Genomic DNA, 22,617 nt, shown 5'->3' with positions numbered 1-22,617 from the left:
CTGTGGGTTTGATGCTGAGGTCTGGGGTCTGTGATGTCATTTCAAAACCAGCACTGGCTCTAACAGGGCCATTCACAACAATGGGACAACGCCGTAAAATCTCTTACAGACTTCTTTTTCCTTCAAAAAGATACCTTTGAAGAGGAAGCAACGATTAATGTATATTTTATGTAGGGAAGCTACCGGCTCATAAAATTACAATGTAAATGACGCTGATACCCAAACCTCCAAACTTTTCTTGCCTCTGTGGGACTGCGGAGGGGCAGCAAGGCGCCTGTCCGAGCCCAGCCAGAGGAGCCTGTGCCTGTCTGAGCGCTGCTGCCCGAGGAGCCGGCGCAGGGCCCGAAGGCGCTGGGTTTGCCCGTGGGTGCAGAATCCCCCGCGGGGCTGCGGGCACAGGAGCGCCGGTGATGCCGGGCGCGGCAGGACCGTGCCGGCAGCTGTCGCGTCGGGCTGCCCTGCCTCGGACAGCTGCCACCCCTCGGGTCCTCTGATTGGGTGCTCCCAGCGACTGATTACAAATGCTGATGCCGCTTCTGCGATCCGTTCCACTCGGAGGAGAAATCTCTTATCCCCACCCCCAAGCCCACCTCTAGAATGTAAGTCATGGTGAGAAGATGAGGATGAAAACAGTGCGCTATGAGTGACTGGAAATCCAGCAGCCCGGTTTAGCTGCAGTGTTATGTAGGAGTCGTTTCCAGACTTCTTACCTTTGGTTTTCCGGCACAAACTGCTTGCAGGTTTTCGAAGGCTGTGAAAGGACTTACCGTTCGTGTGCTTGTGCTTTCTGTGCATCAGCACATTACCTTGCTTTTCCCCTGGACAGCTGTGTTCAGAGCTTCATGTGGGAACCTTTCTACTGAAGAGAGATAAAAAGGATCCTTAATCTGATTCTCTTTGGATCTTTCTATTTTTATGGTAAGTGCCAGCATATATTGGCAGAGCGCAGCTTCTTTGCTGCAGTGCTCGTGCTCTCTCCCTCTCTCTCCCTCTCCCTCCCCCTTCCCCATCTGTTTTTCTCCCCCGGTAGTCTTAGATAAGTCTCGTGACCTTCACTTAATATCTAGTCATAATTTTCATCATCTTCGTAGCAGATGCTGGCTAAGTAAAATGCAAGTTTTCTCTTTATTTTGCTCTTTCCCTCCTCTGACCCGCAGCTCTGAAGTATTGACTGCAAGCTGAGTACTGCCTCTTTGTCCTTGAAACGGGAGGCTCCAGCATTGCTCCCGATTGCCTGTGGCAGCAGCGGGATACGCTGGAATAGAGACAGGGTAAAGGTGACAGGCTCTCTTCTCTAGGGCTGTACCCTTGCACTGAGGGCACAGACGTCCCCTGCTTCAGCAGCCACCTAGAAAACTCTGAAGCCCCTCAGTGCTGAGGTGTGAGCATACGTGTGATTTGAGCTGGTATTTGCTCTCCTTGGCATGGGACAGATGGGCTCTTTCAGCATTTTGTGTATAAGCCTATGTCATCAGGTGTTTTTCAGTTGGGCGTTTGCATCTTACAGGTGCAGAATAGCTGGGACAAGAAGTTACAGAATAGGCGACCTAATAACGCTCATCCCTATCTGGTCCTTACTGTTGCAAATTCTTAGCTTTTTGAAGTGCTTTTACATCTCTGCAGTAGAAAAAAAAAAAGTGCTTTTAAATTTCTGAAAATCTGTTATGGCTTAATTTGTGCTCTAAGCTATTTTAAAAGCTCTGATTTTATAAACAGGAAAGGTTGTTATTTAGACCACAGTAAACTGTGTCCTTAGTTTTAGTTTGGTTGGTTTTTGTGGGTTTGTTTTTTTCTTTTTTAGTTTGTTGCATGAGATTTAGAGTAAAGCAAATATACAGTTTCTGGTAGAGAGATGTTTTCATTTGTTTTTGCTATGAGAGAACTACAAAAGTATTTATTTTAACTTGAATGTGTTTCATGCTGTGGATTCATTACGTGGATTGACTATGCATAGCCCTTGCAGCCTGCAGGAATAATAAAGACTCTGCTACCTCTTCAAAGGTCCACTGAAGGCATAGATATAGCACTGGCTCAAACTTGTCACAGGGTGGTCTGACTTCAAGCAGAGCAAAGAGGAGATGTGTTCTTATACCTTTGTTTTACTGAGGTAGGATAAGAATAAAGCTTTTATTCTGTCTCTGCGTTGCCTTTTCTGGGTTTAACAAGAGATATGCTGGTATCTGGGAATTTTTTTCTTGGTTTAATGTAGCTTATGTCGTGACTTAATAAAACAATTTATCCTATATTTCAGAGAGTTTTGCTTCACATGAGCTGATCAGTTGAATTGAGTTTGTGTAGCTCCTTTTCCCTCCCTAATGAGTAAAAACTTTAGAAAATGCTATTTTCAATACCCTTAATTTCTTTTCTGTACTTGGGTGTAATGTCAAGCTGTATTGACGAGCATGTATGAGTGTGGAGGGGGAGAGGGAAGCCCAGGTTAGACAAGAGGCACTGGGAGAAGGAGGAGGCTTCCCCAAATCTGCAGGTAGAGGACTTCATGGTGCAGTGAGGTACCTGCTGCATTGCCCTCAGAGCAAGCAGCAAGGGCCAGCACGTAGCCCAGATCTCAGTGCTCTGAGTCATCTCCCCCATCAGATCTTGTGTTTTGGCATCATGAAGAACCCACTGGTGCAGCTGATCCTGAGCCTGGCTTCCCTTCTCACTGATGCAGTGAGGATCAAAGTGAGTGCTGCAAATCTCCTACTCTGGTAGGGAACAGGCCAGTTTTGGCAATTGTGCAGCTCAAGGAACTGCCTAAAAACATTTCCCTCTAGAGCAGCCTTCCCCACTGTCTCCTACAGAAAGGCTTTGGCACCATGACTGGTCTATGTGTTACTTAACTCTTTTATATCAGTAATGAAGGTGCCTGAGTTTGTTCTCTTCCAGTTTCAGAGTGCTGACACTATGACAGCAGCAAAGAAACTTTTTGCTGTAGATGATGTGCAGGGCTCCTGGTAACACACACAGAGAAGCAGTCCTGAGACCCTGCACAACCTGCAGGTTGTGATAGTGCCTTGGAGGAATTAGGCTTAGGCTTTTCTTGATTAAATGTGAATAGTAACTTTGTGCATGCATTTGAACTTGGAGTTTTTTACCATTTTCTCCATATAAAATTATTGTAAACATAAAAAACAAACAGTTTTGCAAAATGCATGCACCACTTAAAATACCCTGAAGACCTCACAGTTAATTACAGAACTGCATGCTATTATGCTTTAAAATATTATTGTAAATTCAGATATTCCTATGCCCTAAAATGTAGATACGTTCCTACCCAAAAATTTATCAGAAGTATTGTTGTCACTCAAAAATTACTAATGTTTAAATAAAATAATCTTGTAAAAGCTAATTTTGAACATAAAAGTGCATAATCATATCTGTCTTTTCCCATAAAAGTTTAAAAGCCAAAGTGCATACTGTCATGTGCTTTTGCAATAACCTTGAGGCAAAAGGAAGAGAGGAAAATGATCCTGAAGTATTTTCTCCAGTTTAAACTATATGAGCTTGCCATGGGATGTTTGCATTTGGAACCTAACATCTGTACTGCAACAGAGAAGTCTATGCATCTAAAATCCTTGCCAGCACATCTTGTTGCAGGCTAAAGGCTTGAAAAATGAAGATGCAATCCTCTGTAACAGTCTTGAGAGGTATAGAGAAGAGTGAAATTCCCCAAATTACATGAAATTCAAGTAGGTAGATGTGCTGTTCATTTCTTGGGAATTCGGTGAATGCTCTGATAGGCAATGCATGCATAGCACTTCCTTGTTTCACAGCGTGGTGTCATGTTAATTCCTTTGCAGGGTGGCTGAAGACTGCATGGAAAACAACTGCAGGGAAAGGAAAAAAAAAAAGGCTCTGTTCCTCAGCCAGCCAAAATCACCCAATGGTCTGATGAAGTCATTGCATTCTTTTTTTTCTTGTATATGATCAATATGCATTCTTCATCCACTTGTCTATAGAAGCAAGTTTTTAAAGCTTTTTTACTCCACAAGTACTTAACCATATATATTTATGTTGGGAATATAAATTGGTATGTTTTTACAGAAAACTCACTCATTTATCCATACTGCTTCAGTAATTTTATGCTTTCCATCTGCTCATATCCTTTCTGACAAAACTTATGCAGACAGCTATTGATTATCGCTGGCTGAAGAATTCAGGCAGTGAATTAGCCATGCTCCAACTTCCCTCTCTGCCCCAGACTGGACAGCAGTACTGAGATATGCATGTTGCAGAGCTGAAGTCATCAGTACCAGCAGCACTCTGGCTGGTGATTTTTTTCATGCTGTATCAGTTGTGCTTTTACCTGGCTGTTTCTTCATCCATCCTGACCCACTAATGAGCCCCACATGAATAATCAAAACTCAACTGCACCTTTTAGGCTTTCTTCCTTATTAATATAGCTAACTTTAAAGGTGTTCCTGGACATATTATCCCACTGAGTCTGCAGATTTTGTCCAGGATGATTTCAAGGACTTTGTAACTCTAATGTTGCAGGATTTACAAACCTGTCTCTATATGTTTTGCAGCTTTAACAGGTGAGCTCTCTTCAGTGCAGCTGCTACTTTTGCAGTTTATGGGAGTCTGGAAATGCTGTGTTTGAACACTGTGCTGCATAATCTGTCAGAAGTTTGGTGCTTTGGGGAAGTGCTAGGCAGGGTGTGTGTGTGTGCTACGTGCTGTCTCTATGTCAGTGGGGAAGGATTGGCTTTCAGACATTATGTGTGTCCTGTGTCTCCTGTGCATACCCTGCCTTCTTATAAGTGCTTGCATCCTGTTCCTGTCATATCTCAGGAGGGGATTGCATTTTCTGCTTCTGTACAAGTGCAGAGTGCTTTGTGTAGATCTGTCTGGTTCTTCATGGAAACCATGGTCTTTCATTTCATGTCGTGCAGGTTTGTTCTTATGTAACTTCTGCACAGGAAACACTGGACAATAGAGGGGTGTTCTGTGTGTTACAGAACTTTCTCCTGCATAGCAAAAGTCAAAATTATATTATTCCAGTCTCAATGTGGTAACAATGGAGCAGCACTAGGCCTGTTTCACTTGACCAACATTAGCTGTTTGCATTCTGGTAATGTGAGATTGGTTTAGAATAAAGAACTTCTCATTGTATAATATAAGGAGAAATAAAAGTTTTGTTAGGAGTTATGGGTTATTCCTCCAGTATTCTAGTAGAAGGGGTCTTGGCACTGGAGCAGGCAATGCAAGTATTTTAATCTTTATGAAAAACACCCTAAGCAGGATGAATATCACTAAAGCTGCAATGATATCCCCAAATAAGGGAGCTAATGGTGGGCAGCTCTCTGCACATGCATGGATTTTACTCTAAGAGAGCACAAATCTGGGAGAATGTTTTCAGAAAAGCCTCATATTTCTAAGAGCTGTATGTAGATACTAATAATGCTGCAAGACCAATCCTTCAAAACAGTTTCCCTTTATGACCTCAGGAGGAGTTACAGCAGTCTGGCCTCCAAATTCAGCTCTGAGAGAAGACTAGTTCCCACCAAATGGTGAACTTTGAACGTAAATCCAGAGATTTCCAGACTCAGCATTTGCAATCTGATTGTCCAAAGGAAGGCTTGCTGTCCGTGAACTTCGGACAACTTGGTCCCTCAAAAGTCCATGCTAGCATAGATAAATATATTTTAAAAGAAATAGAGATTGAATCTCCTGAATGCATTCTCTGGACATGAGTGAGTTCCAAGATTCCAGGATTATGTAGGTGTTGATGATGGTCATAGGAGATGAGTTTCTAGTGCTCTCTATAGAGGTAGAATACCAAAAATTTGCACTTCCAGAGGGTGGTTGGAAACATGCCTAAAAGAGATGTCCTAATCTTCCTTAGAAAATTATTGCTGTTTAATATGAAGCAAGGAGGAGTAGGCTTCTGTATAATTTATCTATAGGGTTTATGTAACTAGTGCTGGGAGATTATTAAAATAGTGCCCACATCAAAACAGCTTTTCTACCTTCATCCATTTGGTCTTGTTGCAGCCCCCTGCAGTATTGACATTAATTTCCTATTTTATATAGTGCTTGCAGCCTTCAAATATAGAAAAATTTTTCTGCCTTCCTTAATTTTTGGATGAGGAAGTTAATTAACAAAATCACTTGAGAAGAGAAAGACAGAATCTCCTCTGAGCCAGTTTGCTGTATGGAAAAGCTGGTGATTAGTTGGCTTGGTGATTAGCTGTTTTGGATCAGCAGGAGATATATTCCCATTTCAGATCATTTTCTTTGAAGAAACTGGTTTTCATTAAGATTAAGCATAATACTTTATAGATGATGTATTAGACCACCAGAGACTTTTTCTAAATGGGCTTGATAGTTCTTGGGAAACCACTCCCTGTAAAATGCCAGTCAAAATCCAGAACTTTGTGAAGTCCATTGGTATTTTTCTATATATCCTGGTAGACATACAACCTCTCTACATCTTGTTCATCTATCCCCCAGCCTCAGTTAAATTCTTTTCTTGTTTGTGCTCTGTGTCACTCACTCTCCACTGTTTTCCCTTGGGATGTACTTTTTTGCCTTTTTACATATTGATTTGCCTTCACATTTTTCTAGGTTTTGGTTTTCTTTTGTATTGAGGGCTGGGGAGAGTTATAACCATGCTAGTTGCCATCCTGTGCTGAGTTTCCTCTAGGCAGAACACTGCTCTGATTCAGTGCCTAGGGAAATGCAAATTTTGTTCTTTCAGTGTTTGTAAGACCTTGGTCTGCAGTCACAATATATTGTGAACCATGCATAGAAAAATGGAGAACAAAAGGCAATGACAAACAGGTTTGGCAGGACAAAAGGGCTGGAACTTAGGAGTTAAGTAAAATGTCATCCTCGTTAACATGGATATTCTTTTCATTCATCTAGCAGGAAAATAATATATTTTGTAGCTGTGGAATCTGAGATCAAAGAACCATAGCAAAGAAGAATTAAGCAGGTGATACTGGCCTGAGTTATTTCAACCTCTCTGCAGTTTCATGCAGACATTGCTGCTTTGGTTTATGTTTAGTGTTTTTGAGGCTACTTCCATAAAAATTCTTTATTTTAGATGAGGGGGAGAAAATGAATTAAGTTGAATGCTCCTCCACCCTCAGGGAAAAGAAAAGTATTACCTCTTCTAATTCCTTGTTGTCCTTTGTTCCCAGAGAAATATCTGCAGCATTTGATGTTCTAGACTATTTAATTTAAATTAACTTTTCCAGACTGGTGAAAATTCCCGATCTCATATAAATTAAATACAGGGTAGTCAAGTTTCTACTCACAGACTTTATTTTGAATGATGCTGTGTGCTTCTAATACTTGTTCTATTCTCTGCCTCTTTATGATAACCACCAGATGAGCCTAGGCATAAGAAGTCCTTTTTAACTGGTCACGCTGAAATTGCTGTTGAGCCATAGACAGAATTTCCCTATTTTCCTTTATAATGTAGGATTTGTGATTTTGATTTCAGAAATGCCCTGGCAAAAGTTTGGTTAGCCTTCTACTTCAGCGTGCTTCATGAAGTTTACTTAGTTTATATTTCTAATAATAATAGACTCTGAAGTATTCTGATTAGTATCTTATGGTGCAATTCTGATGATACAAACATGTTTCCATCAGTAGTCAGTGTCCCATGATGAAGTTGTTACTGCAACTTCTCATTGCACTGTTGTCACCTGGAGCAGTTCTGCAAAAAATATATGCATTCTCATGTAAGAAAAATACTACTTCTTTTTCCTTTTTTACCTAAAAACTAACATGACTCAATTGTTTTGTGATTACTATATTACGTTAATATATACCACAACTTTTGTGACAAAATTTGGGTCTAAATTATCCAGTTGCTTCCTGTAAAGCTCAGTGATATCAGCATTCAGGTAACTCTTTTTCTGCAGTTTTAATTCTGCCTCTTATATTTCTGCTTCTATGTCTGATCTTATTTCTTACAATTCTGCATTTTGTGCTTCTGCTTCTTAATGGACCTCCTGTCCTTTAACCCTCTTTCAAGATCTGCTCCATTCCCCCTCCAGCATTTCTCTGTCTGCTCCTTCTGTTTTTTTACTTGCTCCTCCAGACTGTGCCCAGGTGTCCCACTCACATACTAGTGTTTGTTTTTGCTTGTAATTTTGAGCCTTAATGAAAATATGAACTCAGACCACTGAATTGTGGTACTTCAGCAGCACTTGTTGTGCAGGTCACCATTTTTTGCAACAACCAAAACTTTCCTTTAATTGTTTGTTAAACAATGCAATGGGTTTTACAGGTGACATTGCAATGAAGAAGTGGGGGCTCAGATATCAATATTACTAAGCCATTTCCTTACCTTAAGATACACTGCTTGAATTGAAATTTAATATATGTTGCAGTGAGGAGGCATAATAGGTCTGTGCTTTTCCTGGTTCTCCTTGTGTGAGGTTGGATATCACGTCTGCTTCTAAGTTGAGAAGGGAGACAAGAGAAGAAAGAAGAGAGATGGATGTGGCCCATATCCACTGGGGTTTGGGATGGGTCTTTTTGTTGGGTTTTTTTAGCGTTTGTTTTGTTTTGTTGGGTTTTTTGGGTTTGGGTTTTTTGTTTGTTTGTTAGTGTTTTATTTTCTTTTTGACATTTTGCTTCAGGATCAGGTTGTGATGAAAGAAACTGTGCAAATTTGGGAATTTCTGTGTGCTTTCAGTTATCATGTGATAGCATGGCAATTATTGCACAGGAGGCTGTTCATTGTCAAAAATTTAAGTGTCTCACTCAAGATCACACAGAAATATATATCTTGGTTCAACCCAGGACTCTTGAAACCTGTGACACTACCAGCCCATGCCAGGCTAGCCTGTTTTCCCAGAGTGACAATATAGGGGGAGTGAAAATTTTAATACTAGCAGATAATTCTAAATAAGCTACATTCAAATACAAAAGGTCAAGAAAAAACTTTCAGTCTTCTAGTTTCTAAAACAAGTAAAGGACCTCAAAAATTTTTTAAAAAATGAAAAGTTGTTTTTTAAAGACAAAATTATATTGTTACAGAGTGTGGAGAAATATTTAGGATATTTGCCAAATAACTTTTATAACGCTACAGCTTGTCACTGCCTGTCTAAAAATTCCAGTTGTTTGTTTCCAGGGCATACCATGATGCCTGGTTAGTTTTTGATGTGCTCTGATTGCAGTGCACCCCAGGCTAAGTAACTTGCAATTGTTGTGTTTCTCTTTCACTGTTGTCAAGCATATGTTGTGTTTGCTGAATGGAGTCCAGGGGAAAACGTGTTCTGAGGCCATGCTGTCAACACTTACATTTTTTGAACTGCACTTTTAGAAACGTCTGTAAGCCTGTCAATCAATTTTAAACTTCGGGTATGGCTTTGTGAGTACTTCATTGCACTCTTGGATGCTAGCACTGCTAGTTTTATTTTACTGAATACTGTGGGAGGAAGCAGCTTTGAGCATTTAAGAATTGTTAAATACCAGAATATTGGTTGCCTGTATTTATGCGATAGCCTGGAGATTTTAGTCATATGTTGGCATGCAATGTTTTCCTTGAATTATCTTGGTTTCTTTTTATTTTATTTGTGAGATATTTTGTTCTATGATCCAAACCAGGCTCCAAACAAAAATTTACTGATATTTGTGTTTTTATTGCAATCACCACAACTTCTGCTAATGTCCAGATGGCAAACAATTATCCTCATAGAAACTATGATATAAGAAGATGTTATTTCCATTCTTGGTGTCATCTGTTCTTATTACTTCATTAATAAGGAGCTGAGGTTTTTGATGTGAAAGAGAGAAATTCTCATTAGCTTAGGGTTCTGAATGTAAAATGTCAAGGGCATGATTTTTTTCATGTCTCTATCACATTATAGCATTTTATATAATGAAAATAAGGCTTCAGTGGACACTGACCGTAGCTATGAGCACCATAACTTTGGTGTTGTCTGCTGGGTGCTTGGACAATGACATACCCCCTCTGAAGTCACTTTCTTACCAGCACAGAAAGCAGAGGAGAGTATGCAGTTGAGTACCTCAAATTAAAACCCAAATTCTTTGATCCTGAGACCAACCTTTGTCTTCAGGAAGATTTAATGTGTGTTTCTATATGGCTTTTCCTGTGCACAGAGACTGGGCAGAGGCCAGCTGGAGCTGATGCTTATCACAGAAGTGTCCATCCTAAGTGCACACTGAGGATGAAAATTTCTGTGTGGTCTGAAATTAAAACTCATATCATGTTGCATAAGCACAGAAGTGCTGAGTCTATTTCACAGATGCAGCCTGAATCCTGGCACTTCTTAGGCACTTGACACTGCAAACTCAACAGCCTTCTGATATAGTTGTATTATATGTCAACACCTAAATATTTTAAACAACTTTATAAAATCCAGTATTTTCATCCTCTGATATTGAGAAAAATGTTGGCTGTATATGTAAGGTATTAGAGAGCTTCAATTTTTGTCTTCCTTGTCTTGAGTATGGTCAGGGGTCAGCTTGGTAGCCATGGTTGACATTCCAGGGCTGGTAGAACTGTCAGAAGAGGCAAGTACATCTTTTGCTACAAAACTCCCTGTTGATGGCATTTTAATGGAACTAAGTGTCCTCTACTGCCACAGACCTTTTTATCTTGACATTTGTCCTCCTTCATGATGTGATGTGACTGCTAGCTGTGGGATCCTGGGAGAGAAGGTCTCTACTCTTCTACCATTACAGTGATGCCCTTGAGCTGTAAGAGGCAGAAAAATACACCACATCAATTGCTGACAGAAAAAAAATAATTAGGCAGCCTAAAACTTTAGGTAATCTTATTTTTTTACAGTGATAACCATCTCTCAGAGATAGGTAGGTGGATGGATGGATGGATGGATGGATGGATGGATGGATGGATGGATGGATGGATGGATGGATGGGTATTCACAGAATCAATTAGGTTGGAAAAGACCTTGGAGATCATCAAGTCCAACCTGTGACCTACCACCATCTTGTCAATCAGATCATGGGGCTGAGTGCCATATCCAGTCTTTTTTTAAACACCTCCCACCAGCAATGGTGACTCCACTACTTATGTGGGCAGCTCATTCCAATGCCCAACTCTTTCTGCCTTCATCTTTCTGTGAAGAGCTTCTTCGTAATGTCCATCCTAAACATAATTTTCTCCCTCTGAATTTCCAACAAAGTTGCTTTTAAATTTGCCTGAGCAGATTTCCCAATTCAGAAATGGCATTTTAAATCTTGAGGCATCTGTGTTTGTATATGCATGGTTAGTGATTTTATAGCATATTCATTGATGTGGTTAATACTTTAAAGCTGCTTTTTAAAATGAAAAATTGATGTTGATTAACTATTATGTGAGCACAAATTCTGTCTTTACAGTTTCAGTGTTATAAGTAAATCCAGTTAAATTGTGGAAGTGTTTTCATTCCTTCTCATTAACATAGTTTTAGCAAAGGACTTTACACAAGTAGTAAAATTGCAACTGATCAAGTCCAAAAAAAAATGTTAAAAAATCTTCTCTCCTGCTTTGTGTTGTGAGTAAAGCAATTAACACTTTGCTCACGTTCCCTTGAAAATAGCCTGGGCACTGTTCTGTTTCAGAGGCTTTGCCATCATCTGGCCAGTCAGCCAAGGTTATGGGAATGCAGATTTTGAATCAGCAATTGCCTACTAAATGCTGCTGGAGTGTTGTTGGCAGGAAGATGTCACAGCATGGCATCCTACAGTGCCTGTGGCTTTGTGGTGGTTTGTCACCTGCATTGTGCTGTCCCAGGGCAAGAACAAGAATTCTATTTAATGCATAATCCCAGGAAAGGGCTTGAACCTGTCTCCCTGCTGGGGTCTAGTATATACCTTACTCTGGCTGCAACTGAAGGAGCTGCATGAGATAATTTTTCATGCTTTACAATAATTTCTTTAATTACTTTAGGGATTGAGATATATCAGGGGGAATATAGTGGGCTGAATATACTCTGAAGCCAATACCAGAGAATTGCAGAACTAGGGTCAGAGCAGTAAGGATGTTCCTCCAGTCATTGTTTATCACTTAGAAATGTAACTTGAATGCATCATTTAAATGTTTTTACATGTAATCACACTAACAATTGTCAGCTAAAAATACTAATGCTCAGGAGGTGGAGAGGAGCCATTTGCATAAATAGAAGTATGCAGAGCAAGATAGCAGGTTCATTTACTCTATATAGCAGTTTTAAGGCGCTTAGCGTCTAATTCTGTGTCAAGGAAATTAGAGACTTATTGATTTCCTCAAAAGGAAATACATAAAATGCTCGTTTTCCCACACAGACCATTTCCTTTCAGCATAAGCAGGCATTTATTAGTTGATTTAGGGCAAGCCAGGCTTGCAACCTTCAATAGCTAAGCCAAGGGTCACCTTTGTGTTGAATTTCATGCTTTTTGAAAGACTGGAGAAATTTTTCCTTACTCTTCATATGAAAATCCTGACACACCACTAATATTATACCCTGTTAACTGCTAGATGCTGAGCACTTTGGTGCAATGTTAATCCTCTGGGTCTAGTGCTGCCATTTTGCTGAGCAAGCTCATACTGCAAGTGTGATAAAATAATTCAGAGACAGGTGCTTTCAAAAAATTGAGTCATGCAAGACACATTGCAGATCTTCTGTGTGTCAGTAGGAATTGATGTAATTGAAAATCTTTGAAAAAGTGAGAGAGAATCCAGTGCTGCAGTTTGTTGGGAAATCAATTGCAAGTAAAAATGCATGCTTGTCTTTTCCATTCTTGCAAAAGTATTGCCTGGCTGAGGCAGAAGCAGCTGCTAATTTGTAGTGAGTAAATTTCAACACCCCAGTAGTTGAAATTTACAGCATACAGTGATACCTGTCTGGTTGGTTTTAGAATAAATTAACAACCAAAAAAAATTTAAAATTCAAACCTAGCTTGGTGCAATATTTTTGATTGTAGTCACATCTTCCTTAATGGATGGGTATCAGTTTTTATGAAGCACAGCATATTATTTTGAAAGTTTTAGTAAATGATCCATACAATTAACAGTAACAGGGAGTGAGTGAGAGCAAATGAGCTTTGTCTCATTCCTGCTTGGCACATTAAATACCCCCTAGTCTCATTCTTTTACTCAATTTGTCTCTTTCATACAAAGACAGTAAGCATTTGAGACAAGAGATTTTTGGGTTTTTTAAAAGCATGTGATGACTAGATGTGTTCCTCCAATCATTGTTTACCACTTAGAAGTGTAACTTGAATGCATCATTTAAATGTTTTTACATATAGTCCCACCTGAGATTGTGGGAACTTGGACCCTGTTGGAAACCTAATAATTTTTGTGCCTTGTACAGATTTCTAAGCTCCTAACATTCTTTAGGTCTGTTTTGGGTAATGTCAAAGTCCTGACAGAGAAACAACATTCCTTACAGAAAGTCCCATAAAATACCGAGAGGTCAACACAGCAGCTGGTACAGTGGGGACAAGGATTGAGCAACTCTGTGTCTGGTTTGCACAATGAATGGTTGTCTTGAGTAGAAATTCTTTGTGGAGCTGAGACACAAAATCTCTCCTCATTTCTTTGCAATTTTTGACTAATTCTAATTTCTGGTGTTTGAAGAGGAATGAAGCTGCTAATGCAGCAGAAATGAATGGCAGTAACAAGTGGAAGTGAGAACGATGGGGAGCAGCAGGGTCAAGATTTTTCTCAGCACAGTTGGCAGTTTGTGAGCAGCACAGATGTAGAAAACTTGAATCTGGATCTTTCTGTGGGCGTTCAACTGAGGTACCTGGGAAACAAGCAGAACTGTGTTTTTGAAATGTCTCTTGCCTGCAGCAGAAAGGTCACTTAGTGATGTTAATTAGCAGTTATTCATGGTGATGATTTAGTCTCACTTCATAGATCATCCAGCCTCCTGGACACTCTGGAGTCCAGAGGCAGGACACCTGGTCCATACAAGAAGAGTCTGAACAAGCAGTTACCCGATGTAGGAACAATGTACAAGGCTATGAAAATCAGTGCTGTGTCATTTTTTGTTTGAATCGATTTTTATATTCCTCAGAGTTGAAAAATAAATAATAAGGTGAGAGGGGTGGTTTTTTCCCTTTCTCTTCCTCTAGGAAAAAATGTGCTTTATTTTAAAAGGGAATTGAACATAAAAAATGATGAAATAGGATAAGAAGTATATTTTAGATATAGAATTTGTACAGAAAAATTGTGGAATATATGAATGAGGATAGGATATATTGTGATGAAAATTGCATTGTTCACTGCTTTAAAGCTTTTTCTTGATGTACATTTTTCTCTTTCAGAACCATACTCAAGTCAGCAGAAAAAAAAATAGGTAATTAGTCAAATAAATGGTCTAAATCTTCATGTTATAATCACAGAAGACCCATGGATTTTATGGCTCTAAATTGTACATTGAGTTTCAAGGCTAAATTGCTAGAAATTAACAATTTCTTGCTTAAAGTCTATTGAATGATCAACTAAGAAAAGAAAAGAATACTTTTCTGCTTTAATAGCATTATTTCAGGATTATTGGATAGAAATAGCCCTGAATTAATCAACAGCTTAATTTGACAATTCATTTTTTATTGTAGGCATTCACTTGCAGACAGAAAAAGTGCCTTTGTTCTAGCTAAGAGAATTGCTGGATGTGTGTTCTGGTCATTGGAGATAAAGACCCTGACAATTTTGTTCACACACTGCTAACTTTATTGATGCTGTCCTCTGTGCTGTGGAATACACCCTTTGCTATAATTTTTGATGGGGAAAAGAAAAATTATTCTGTTTTCTCTGCACTGAAACCTGCATGCTTCCAGATTGCTGAAGAAAACTAACCTTAAAAGTTTTCATGCAATCCTGGCCTTGGGCAGGTTCCCAACCAGAAGGGACACGATTTCAGTGGGCTTAAAGTCAATGTGCTTCCACTGCAGAAACCTCAGGTGTGACAATTTATGTTCAGAGATGATCTGATTTAGCCCATAGTCATTCATTTTGCAGTTTCCAGAGATGAACAATGGGACAATGCTTAATTCAGGATTGAAGTGGAGAGTGTTTCTTGCCATGGTTGTGTCTGTGAGCTTGTAACAGCGGGGTCTCTGAGGAACTTTTTTGAGGAAATTGGAAGGGGGGGAAAAAAGAGATTATTCTACCACAGCATGAAACTGAGAAGAAAGATTTCCATCTCTAGACCTACTGATGTTGACCATGCTTAGCTGGGACAGTCTCAATGTTTGCTGACAGCCCACAAGGGAAGCTACCTTAGCATGGGCAAAGGCACCGTTCAAACCAGGCAGGCTCAGTGCAAATCCTCTGTAAACCTGCACAAACCTTGCAGGTTCAGTTTGCACAGAATTAATTTGAAAATAATTTAAGTACTATCATAAGGAAGCTAAGCTCTTTTTAAAGTTTTTTGCTACATAGTCATTTTTTCAACGTTGTCCTAAACAAGGTTTGGATTGCCTCTCTTAGTTTATTTTATACTGATGTTAAAATAAATACATAGGGGAAAACCTGGCACTAAATAATTGTAATAAAGCTAGTAAATAAAGACTAAATTCTTCCCATAAAAATCTTAAAGTATCTGGACTGGACCTACACATTTTTATATCTCCCTTATGCAGTGAATGAACTAAAATAAGGAGAAAAGTAGAAGACAAATCTAGAGTTTTAGAAAATACTGCAGCTCCCATGCTGACCTTTTCACAATAATAACATGATGGTATAAGAAACATAAAATATGAATGTTAGCTTCAAGATGTAGGATCTTAGCAATTTTTAAGGGAGTGTTCTTGAAAATCTAGATTGAATTGAAGTTCTCTACCTTTTCACATAGCACTTCTGATAGAAGCTGCTTTTTTCAGACTTCTTTCTGACTTTAGGAAATAATTTAAAACAATAATTTTAAAACAAAATCGCCATGTATATGATCCTGGTTTGAAACTTTTCAAAGAAAGAGAAAACAAAATATTGAGATTTAGGCAAGGAGTATAAGTAGTGATGAAAGAACTTTTGAGCTGCATAATGCAGTTTCACATGGGACATGTATGTGTGTTTAGGATTTTAGAGGGAAATCCTATATCCACTAGGATGTGATATATGGAACAATCAAGGAGTCTTGCCAAGGAGATCTAATTATAGGTACAGTAAATTGTCTCTTGTTCAGAAATCCACCCCTAAGTGTAGCAAGACATTTCTACTAGTTGAATCGGTTTCAATGGATTTTGCAGTGTGTGTTTGCTTCTGAAAAGCTGTGGTGCAAAGCAGTCAGGCTCCTTACCCTGCTCTTGAAACCCAGACCCAGAGGAGCTGCAGGGACACTGCACAGGCTGCAGACTAGGGGAGAAAAGCACTGGCTTGGGATGTCTGCCCACTTTGGCTAACTTGTGTTGTGTGGAGATAATTTGAGTGCTGTTTCCCAGAGACAATGAACACACAGACAGTCTACATTGCCGTTGGTTCATCATCAACTTGAACAAAACTTCTTCACTAATACCACAGTCATAGTATCAGAACAAAGCTGTGTCAGTCGCAGGATGATGACAAAACCATCCTAATATATTAGTAGATGCAGGAAGATGAGAAATTATAAGTATGAACTTCTTTGGGCTACCTTTTCATGAAAATGCATTGTTGGTAAATTTCTTTAGATCAATTTCCCATTACAATGAGATCAGTATTTGAAATTTTTGTGAATCACTGAGGTTCTCCTTAATTATTTAATGACTCATTTATTTTAATTTTTTTTTCTGGAGAGATACAGAAAATGAGGTAGGGGGCTGATCTCAGCGTAGCATATCTGGAAGATGGGAACCTTCTGTCTGGTTCCGCCAATATTTTGCTATTTGAGTTTTGGTCAAATCACTTGGGCCTTACTACAGCTTTGCTGATTAGGCTCAGTGACAAACACTGTTATAGCTGCACCACATCCATATAGGAATGAGCAGCACAGGTGGGAGAGATGCAGCTTTTCTTGTTCTTCTTGTGTGGAATCACAAGGAGAACACATTCACCACTAATGATGCTATACTGATGACTGGATCAGAGACAGTCCTTCATGCCTTATCTTCTTGTATGTAAAATAAAGTTTGTCTTGTGGGAGAGGTTTGAAGGATGGATCAGCCAAAGTCTGAAAATAGAGGATAAATGTCTAAATTGGAAGTTGTAAATTTCCATTGAGAATAACTTGGTTCTAAATTGCGCGGGAAATAGCACAAGTTTGCATAATTTAATTATCTGCCAACAGGCATGTTTATCTGTAATAGCTGTACCTGATCAGAATTTAGCATCTGCAGTGGGCTATGGGAATGAGAGTCAGAAGAAGGTCACTGGTGATGCAGCAATATGTAGTGTGCAGATTCAGCACTGGATGCTGTGCCGAGCACAATCCTTGAGTTAAACTGGAGTTTATTACCTCACTTTTAGTGCATTTTTACTTAGGTTTGCAAGTGAGTTAGAGAAATGCTCTGCCATGCTGTCAAACCAATGACATCCAAGACTTCCTGAGCTTCTGATAAAAAGAAATTGAAGGTCGCTTCTTAAGATCAGCAGGTTTATCTCTAATCCAGTGCAGTAAACTAAATTGACTGTGTATTTTGCAAGAACAGCAGAAGTTCCAGAAGAGCTGTGAGTGTAGTGTCTCATCCATCGCTACAATAATTCACATTTGAGAGAATCATAAGGAAAGGCCACAAGATTTTAATGATGTCTTAAAATTAATGAACCTCCAGAAAGTGTGGTTTTGTTTTGACTTTCAACTTAATATCTGAGTTGTTCTTACAAGTTCACTCAGTCATGTGGTGTTTCTGTCCGTATTGTTGCTAAGACCTCCATTTCTACACTATTCTTTCTGAGGAAGATATTTCAAGCTCTGTCTTCATCATATTGTTGTATTCTGGAGAACACATCCAGGGTCATGCACAAAACAAGTCTTTACAGCTGAAGCCAATTACTAAATTGTAAATGGATTTCTGTCTTTATAAGGAGAAGTATTTAAAGTATTAGTCTGGATTTTCTCAAATGCTGCTCTTCTCTTGGAAGAAGGGTAAAAATAGTCTGAGCAGCAGTTCCCAGTTCTTGTACTACCGTCTTGATACCTGACTTAGCAGATGCCTCTGCTTGGTCAGCACCAGCAAAGAGCAAGCAAGGGTTTCTGCCTTCTGCTTTAACCCACTGCCTCTGCCCGCTCTGCAGGGCACAGCAGTGACTGCTTTCCTGCCTGCTCAGTGTTCCCCTCCATCACTGCTGATGTCCATTTGGCAGCCAGTGCCAAGTTATGTCCTATTTGTACTTTTCAGATGATGTAGAGGTTAAGGAACTGACACTGCGGATTTATGATTAGTTTGGTCAAGACCACTGCAAAGCCTGGCATTTCTGTTAGTTGGCATTTCACATTTCTGGTCAACACCACCAATGACAGGGCTTTATTTCACAGGGGAGTGCTGCTACCCTAGGGGATAATTCAAAACATTTCTTATTCATTCCCAAAGTCAATTAAAAAATTAAATCCAGGACTCTTATCAGTGCATGCACACACACACAAAAATAAAATCGCTTAGAACGTGGCACAGTTAGCTGCTAGCTGATTTCTCTTTATATACTTATAAGGGTGAGCAAACAAAGGAGCACATCTTCAGCTTCTAGTTGAGTATAGCACACGTGATAAACATATGTTTCAGTTTTGGATAACAGTTGGTGATCCTTGTATTTGTCTTTCTGAAGCCTTTCTCACTGATCAGCAAAGAAACACTGACAAAATTTCTAAACAAAGCATCTTCCCTGGGAAATTATTCCTCTTGTGTCAAACATGGACAAGGCATAAGGAAAGGGAGTTATGGGCAGTAAAGTAAGGAGACATTTACTCAGTTATGCTTTAAATCTTTTCCCTCCCACATTTAGTTGTGGCAAAAAAAAAAAAAAAGCCCACGTTGAAGCTCCAGGAAAAATGGTAAAAGATTTTTATCTTCCTGCTTTTTCTGATTTGGAGGTTTTAATGTGTTATCCTAAGGCAAAGATAGTTGGAGGCATTGCGGCAGTACCTATGAAAGCATCCACAGTGCAAAGACCAGTTTTCTAAGCCAGTCCACAGGAGTGAGTAGGCCTAAGAGAGTAGGTAATTTATCAGCACATGTTCACTGGTTGCTGAATTTATTTGGTTTTTTTGCTGCTTGATTGTGCCTAAAAACCTACCCAAGGCTGGAGGTCACCCTACTAATGGTAGAAGAGAGATAGACTGATGTTTTTTTTTCTGCTGCAGCCATGTCTAAACCAGGAACTGATGAGCTGCATGGATATTGGCATGTCTCAAGAACTTGAACTTTGCTCAAGCCAAGCTTTGGTGCTTATGTTGCAGTGCTTAGTCTGTGACAAGTTTGATATCACTGGAAATTCTGACAGCAGGAGGAAGCAGATGAGTGTGAGGAAGCCCCATCTATTTCCATCTGGACTGTATGACTCTTCAGAAATGCAAGTCAACTTGCATGTTACACTGGATAGTGTAAGATAACAACAATCCCTTTTGCTTCACAGGGCATTTGAGCCTGCGAGTAAACTCTGGGAGTAAATTCTGCAAGCACTTGATAAAGGCTTCAATTAAGTGTTCATCTTGCAGCCAAGCACTTAATTACCTGCCTTTCCAGGTCACTAGCTATTTGCTGATTAAGCTCTGATCTCCATTTTGAAAGGATTGCTGTCATTGAAACAACTGCTGTATCACCTCACAGCTGATGTGGCACCTTCTCCTGTCCCTGTGCTCTGCTCAGCTCCCAGCAGGCAAACCACAGGAGCAGGAAACATTGCTGGGAAATGAGAATGCATCCTCCCAGCTATTTAAATTCCTGACTCCTCTGTGTTTGGTGAGGTGCAAGGAATCACTTCCATGTAATACAGCTTGTGCTCGCTCCATAATTATTGCAGCATGCATAAAAATTTTACATAGGCATAAATTAAAAAAAAATAATTTTGCTGAATGAGAAGGCTGCATCGAGCTCTGCCATAGACAGGACAGCCACAGCTGTGCCAGGAAGGCAGAGCTTGTAAGATATTAATGCAGGAGAACACTTAATGAAAAAAAGAAGTCAGCACACTGGGAAACATACCATATGAGGAGGGCTGTCCAGTGAAAATAGAATAAAACTACTCATTAGACAGAAAATACCATTTCCTTCCTCTAATTCTGAACATTTTCAGTAATCCCAGGCACTGCTTAGGGTAATGGTAATTTAATACACAGCAGTGTAGTTGCAGAACATCTCTTTACCTACAAAAACCAAGGTCCTGATGGAAAATTTGAGATTATCAAGACAGTACTGTAGATTAAGCAAATCTGTGAATGCTACAAAGTGGAGCAGAAACTGCTAAATCAGACTATTTCTTCATTTACATCAATGTGGTTGGCAATGGACTGCTCTTAATCCTATAAAGGAGAGTGAAGCTTCTTCAGAATAAATTATGGTTATATAATAGATTGTAAGATTAGCATCATATTATGGTGATACTATGGTGATACTTGAGAAAATTAGGCCTTTTTTACTCTTTGAGATGAATAGTTTATCTCTCTGAAAGACAAGGTCTATTATCTCATGTGGTATTCATTGTCAGAACTTGCAAAATTGCTAACACATTGATTCAGGACATGTAGGAATAATTTTGTGCTGTTGGCGTTGATGGTGCTTGTTTCTCAGAATATTGTCCATGTAATGGATCTAAAATGAGCCAAAAACCCTGTTATTGATCCAGTGGCTTCAAGCCAGCAGTTCTTAATGTCAGAAGGGCAGGAATCAAGACCGAGGAAGTGGAAATAAATAACAGAACTCGTATGAACTGTCCTGCATTTGCATAAACTTGAAGGACTCTTTTTTACCTGGTGTCTTAGCCCTGGGATATTTCCTTCCTGCTATCTTACACTGAGAATAGAAACCTAGAGGCTCCCAAGTGAGAGAGAGACAAAAGGAATATTCCTTTCCCTCTGAAAATCAGCCACGAGGTGGGATGTGACCCCTCCCCTCTACCAGCCTTGCAGAGAGCCAGGGAAATGGGGAGACAGTGGTTAATTAGCAGGAACTTCTATGCAGGAAGTTATTTTAGAATGAGCTGCTCTCCCTTGGTAGAAGAGCTCCCACAATGTTTGTTTGTGGAAAGAAATGAGCATCCAAAGTCTGTGGAGGTTTTTTTAGAAGTCTTCAGCTGTGAACCTTTAGGCTGTGCCGTCTATTAATTTTTGTCTAGTAGCTCTTGGACCCATAGTCACTCTTGCATTAGAAATATTTTGGTAGATTTTGCTTGCCATTACATTTGTTATGTTAACTTTATTTCTTGAGCACCAAAATTGAATGTAGTGCTGTGAACAGAATAAGGTATTCTGTGACAAGGAACTTGTAGTCTAATTCAGGCACAGTGACGCACAAGCATACATAATATACATGATAAGGATGCAAATTCAAAGTATTAGAGGTGTCTTGGGAAAAATCAGTGCTGCAGGCTAATTTACTACTTCTGAAGAGCTACTAGACTGCAGAGCATAATGAAAACATCGAGCAATTCAAAAGATGTCTTTTCCTTCTCTTTTCTCCTTTTTTTTCCAAAATGCTAATTGCTGATGCATCATCAAATGGAGGAACAATGCCAAAAGAGAGATAACAAAATTGGGATCCTCTCTATATTCCTGTTTTCTGAACTGGAGCCCAGAAAAGAAAATTGAGGATTTCTTTACTTTCTCAACTGGAGTATGCCTTGTGAAATTAGAATTTCATTAAAATAACAAAAAAAGAAAACAGGTTGAACCTGGATTACATCCACTATTGATGTAACAAGAGTCCTGTTGGCAATGTACTGTGAGCTTCTCAGAAAATATTGAGTTTCTACTTGGCTTTATGTACACCTCTAAGACTGAGACATTGGACACTGCTTTTCTTGCTGAGTATACATGCACATGGGTATACATCCTTTTAGGATCATAAGGAAACGATTCTAAAAGATAGATAGATACCAGGGGTACCCAAAGCAAACAAATCCAGATTTTAATCTGTTTCCCAACCTTAATGTCTAGTGGGAACCCACACAGTTACATGCACAAGCAAAACTTGGGAAGCAGTGATCCTATTGAATTTGCTGGCAGTCTTTTACTTTGCATTTGGACTCTTGATTTTGTGCCATTTATGGTGATTCTCTTTCAGGAGTGTCACCCAACATTTCTTACTGTTTGTGGGTCTAATCACATTTCATTTAAATGTTCAGTGATGACAGTGAAGGAGCTGTCAAAAAACAAGCTTTGTATTCCAAACTCATTAGCATAATGTAGCAATTTTGTCACTGAAATTGGTCCTTCAAACCACACCTGAATCCAGAAGTAACTATAAGGTCAGAAGAAGCAGAAGGAACACAACCAAAAAGTGTATGGACAGAGAATTTCTCTGCAGACTTTCAAGTGATGGCTGCAAGTCCTGACACCATCCCTGACATGCAGTGTGTTCTCAAGGGAACCACCTGACTTCTCAGGAAATATACTGGTTCCAGTTGAAGAAAAATGTGAAATACAGGGCAGCTTTTGAAAGACAACGATCAAAAATTCAAACGGAGTTTTGTACTCACAGACATACAAACACACACGTACCCATGGATTATTTGAAAACAGAACCACCAATAAACTTAGTTAATTAAGAGAATTAACTAAATATTTCTAG

At 39.4% G+C, this 22,617-nt stretch overlaps 1 protein-coding gene across 10 annotated transcripts in view; it reads left to right on the top strand.

Moving 5' to 3' along the window:
* The first annotated feature begins 782 nt into the window (after positions 1 to 782).
* The window catches only part of ANO4 (anoctamin 4), a 187,330-nt gene continuing 165,495 nt past the window's right edge, over positions 783 to 22,617 (top strand). For 8 of the 10 annotated variants that reach the window (XR_013182362.1, XR_013182361.1, XM_077178701.1 and 5 more), the window contains exons 1-2: positions 2,924 to 3,000; positions 3,801 to 3,886. Coding sequence is in view for 6 of the 10 variants with exons in the window: in XM_077178701.1 (XP_077034816.1) it covers positions 2,936 to 3,000; positions 3,801 to 3,886 (151 nt within the window). In the remaining 4 variants the exon portion in view is untranslated. Of the gene's footprint in view, positions 919 to 1,967; positions 2,108 to 2,923; positions 3,001 to 3,800; positions 3,887 to 22,617 lie in introns of those variants that run through there. The other 2 variants (XM_077178703.1, XM_077178706.1) reach the window with 2 other exon arrangements.

The sequence above is a fragment of the Agelaius phoeniceus genome, chromosome 5 (genome assembly GCF_051311805.1).
Source record: "Agelaius phoeniceus isolate bAgePho1 chromosome 5, bAgePho1.hap1, whole genome shotgun sequence".
Classification (NCBI taxonomy): domain Eukaryota; kingdom Metazoa; phylum Chordata; class Aves; order Passeriformes; family Icteridae; genus Agelaius; species Agelaius phoeniceus.
Note: the sequence above shows the minus strand (reverse complement) of the source record. Positions and strands in the feature narration are given on the sequence as shown.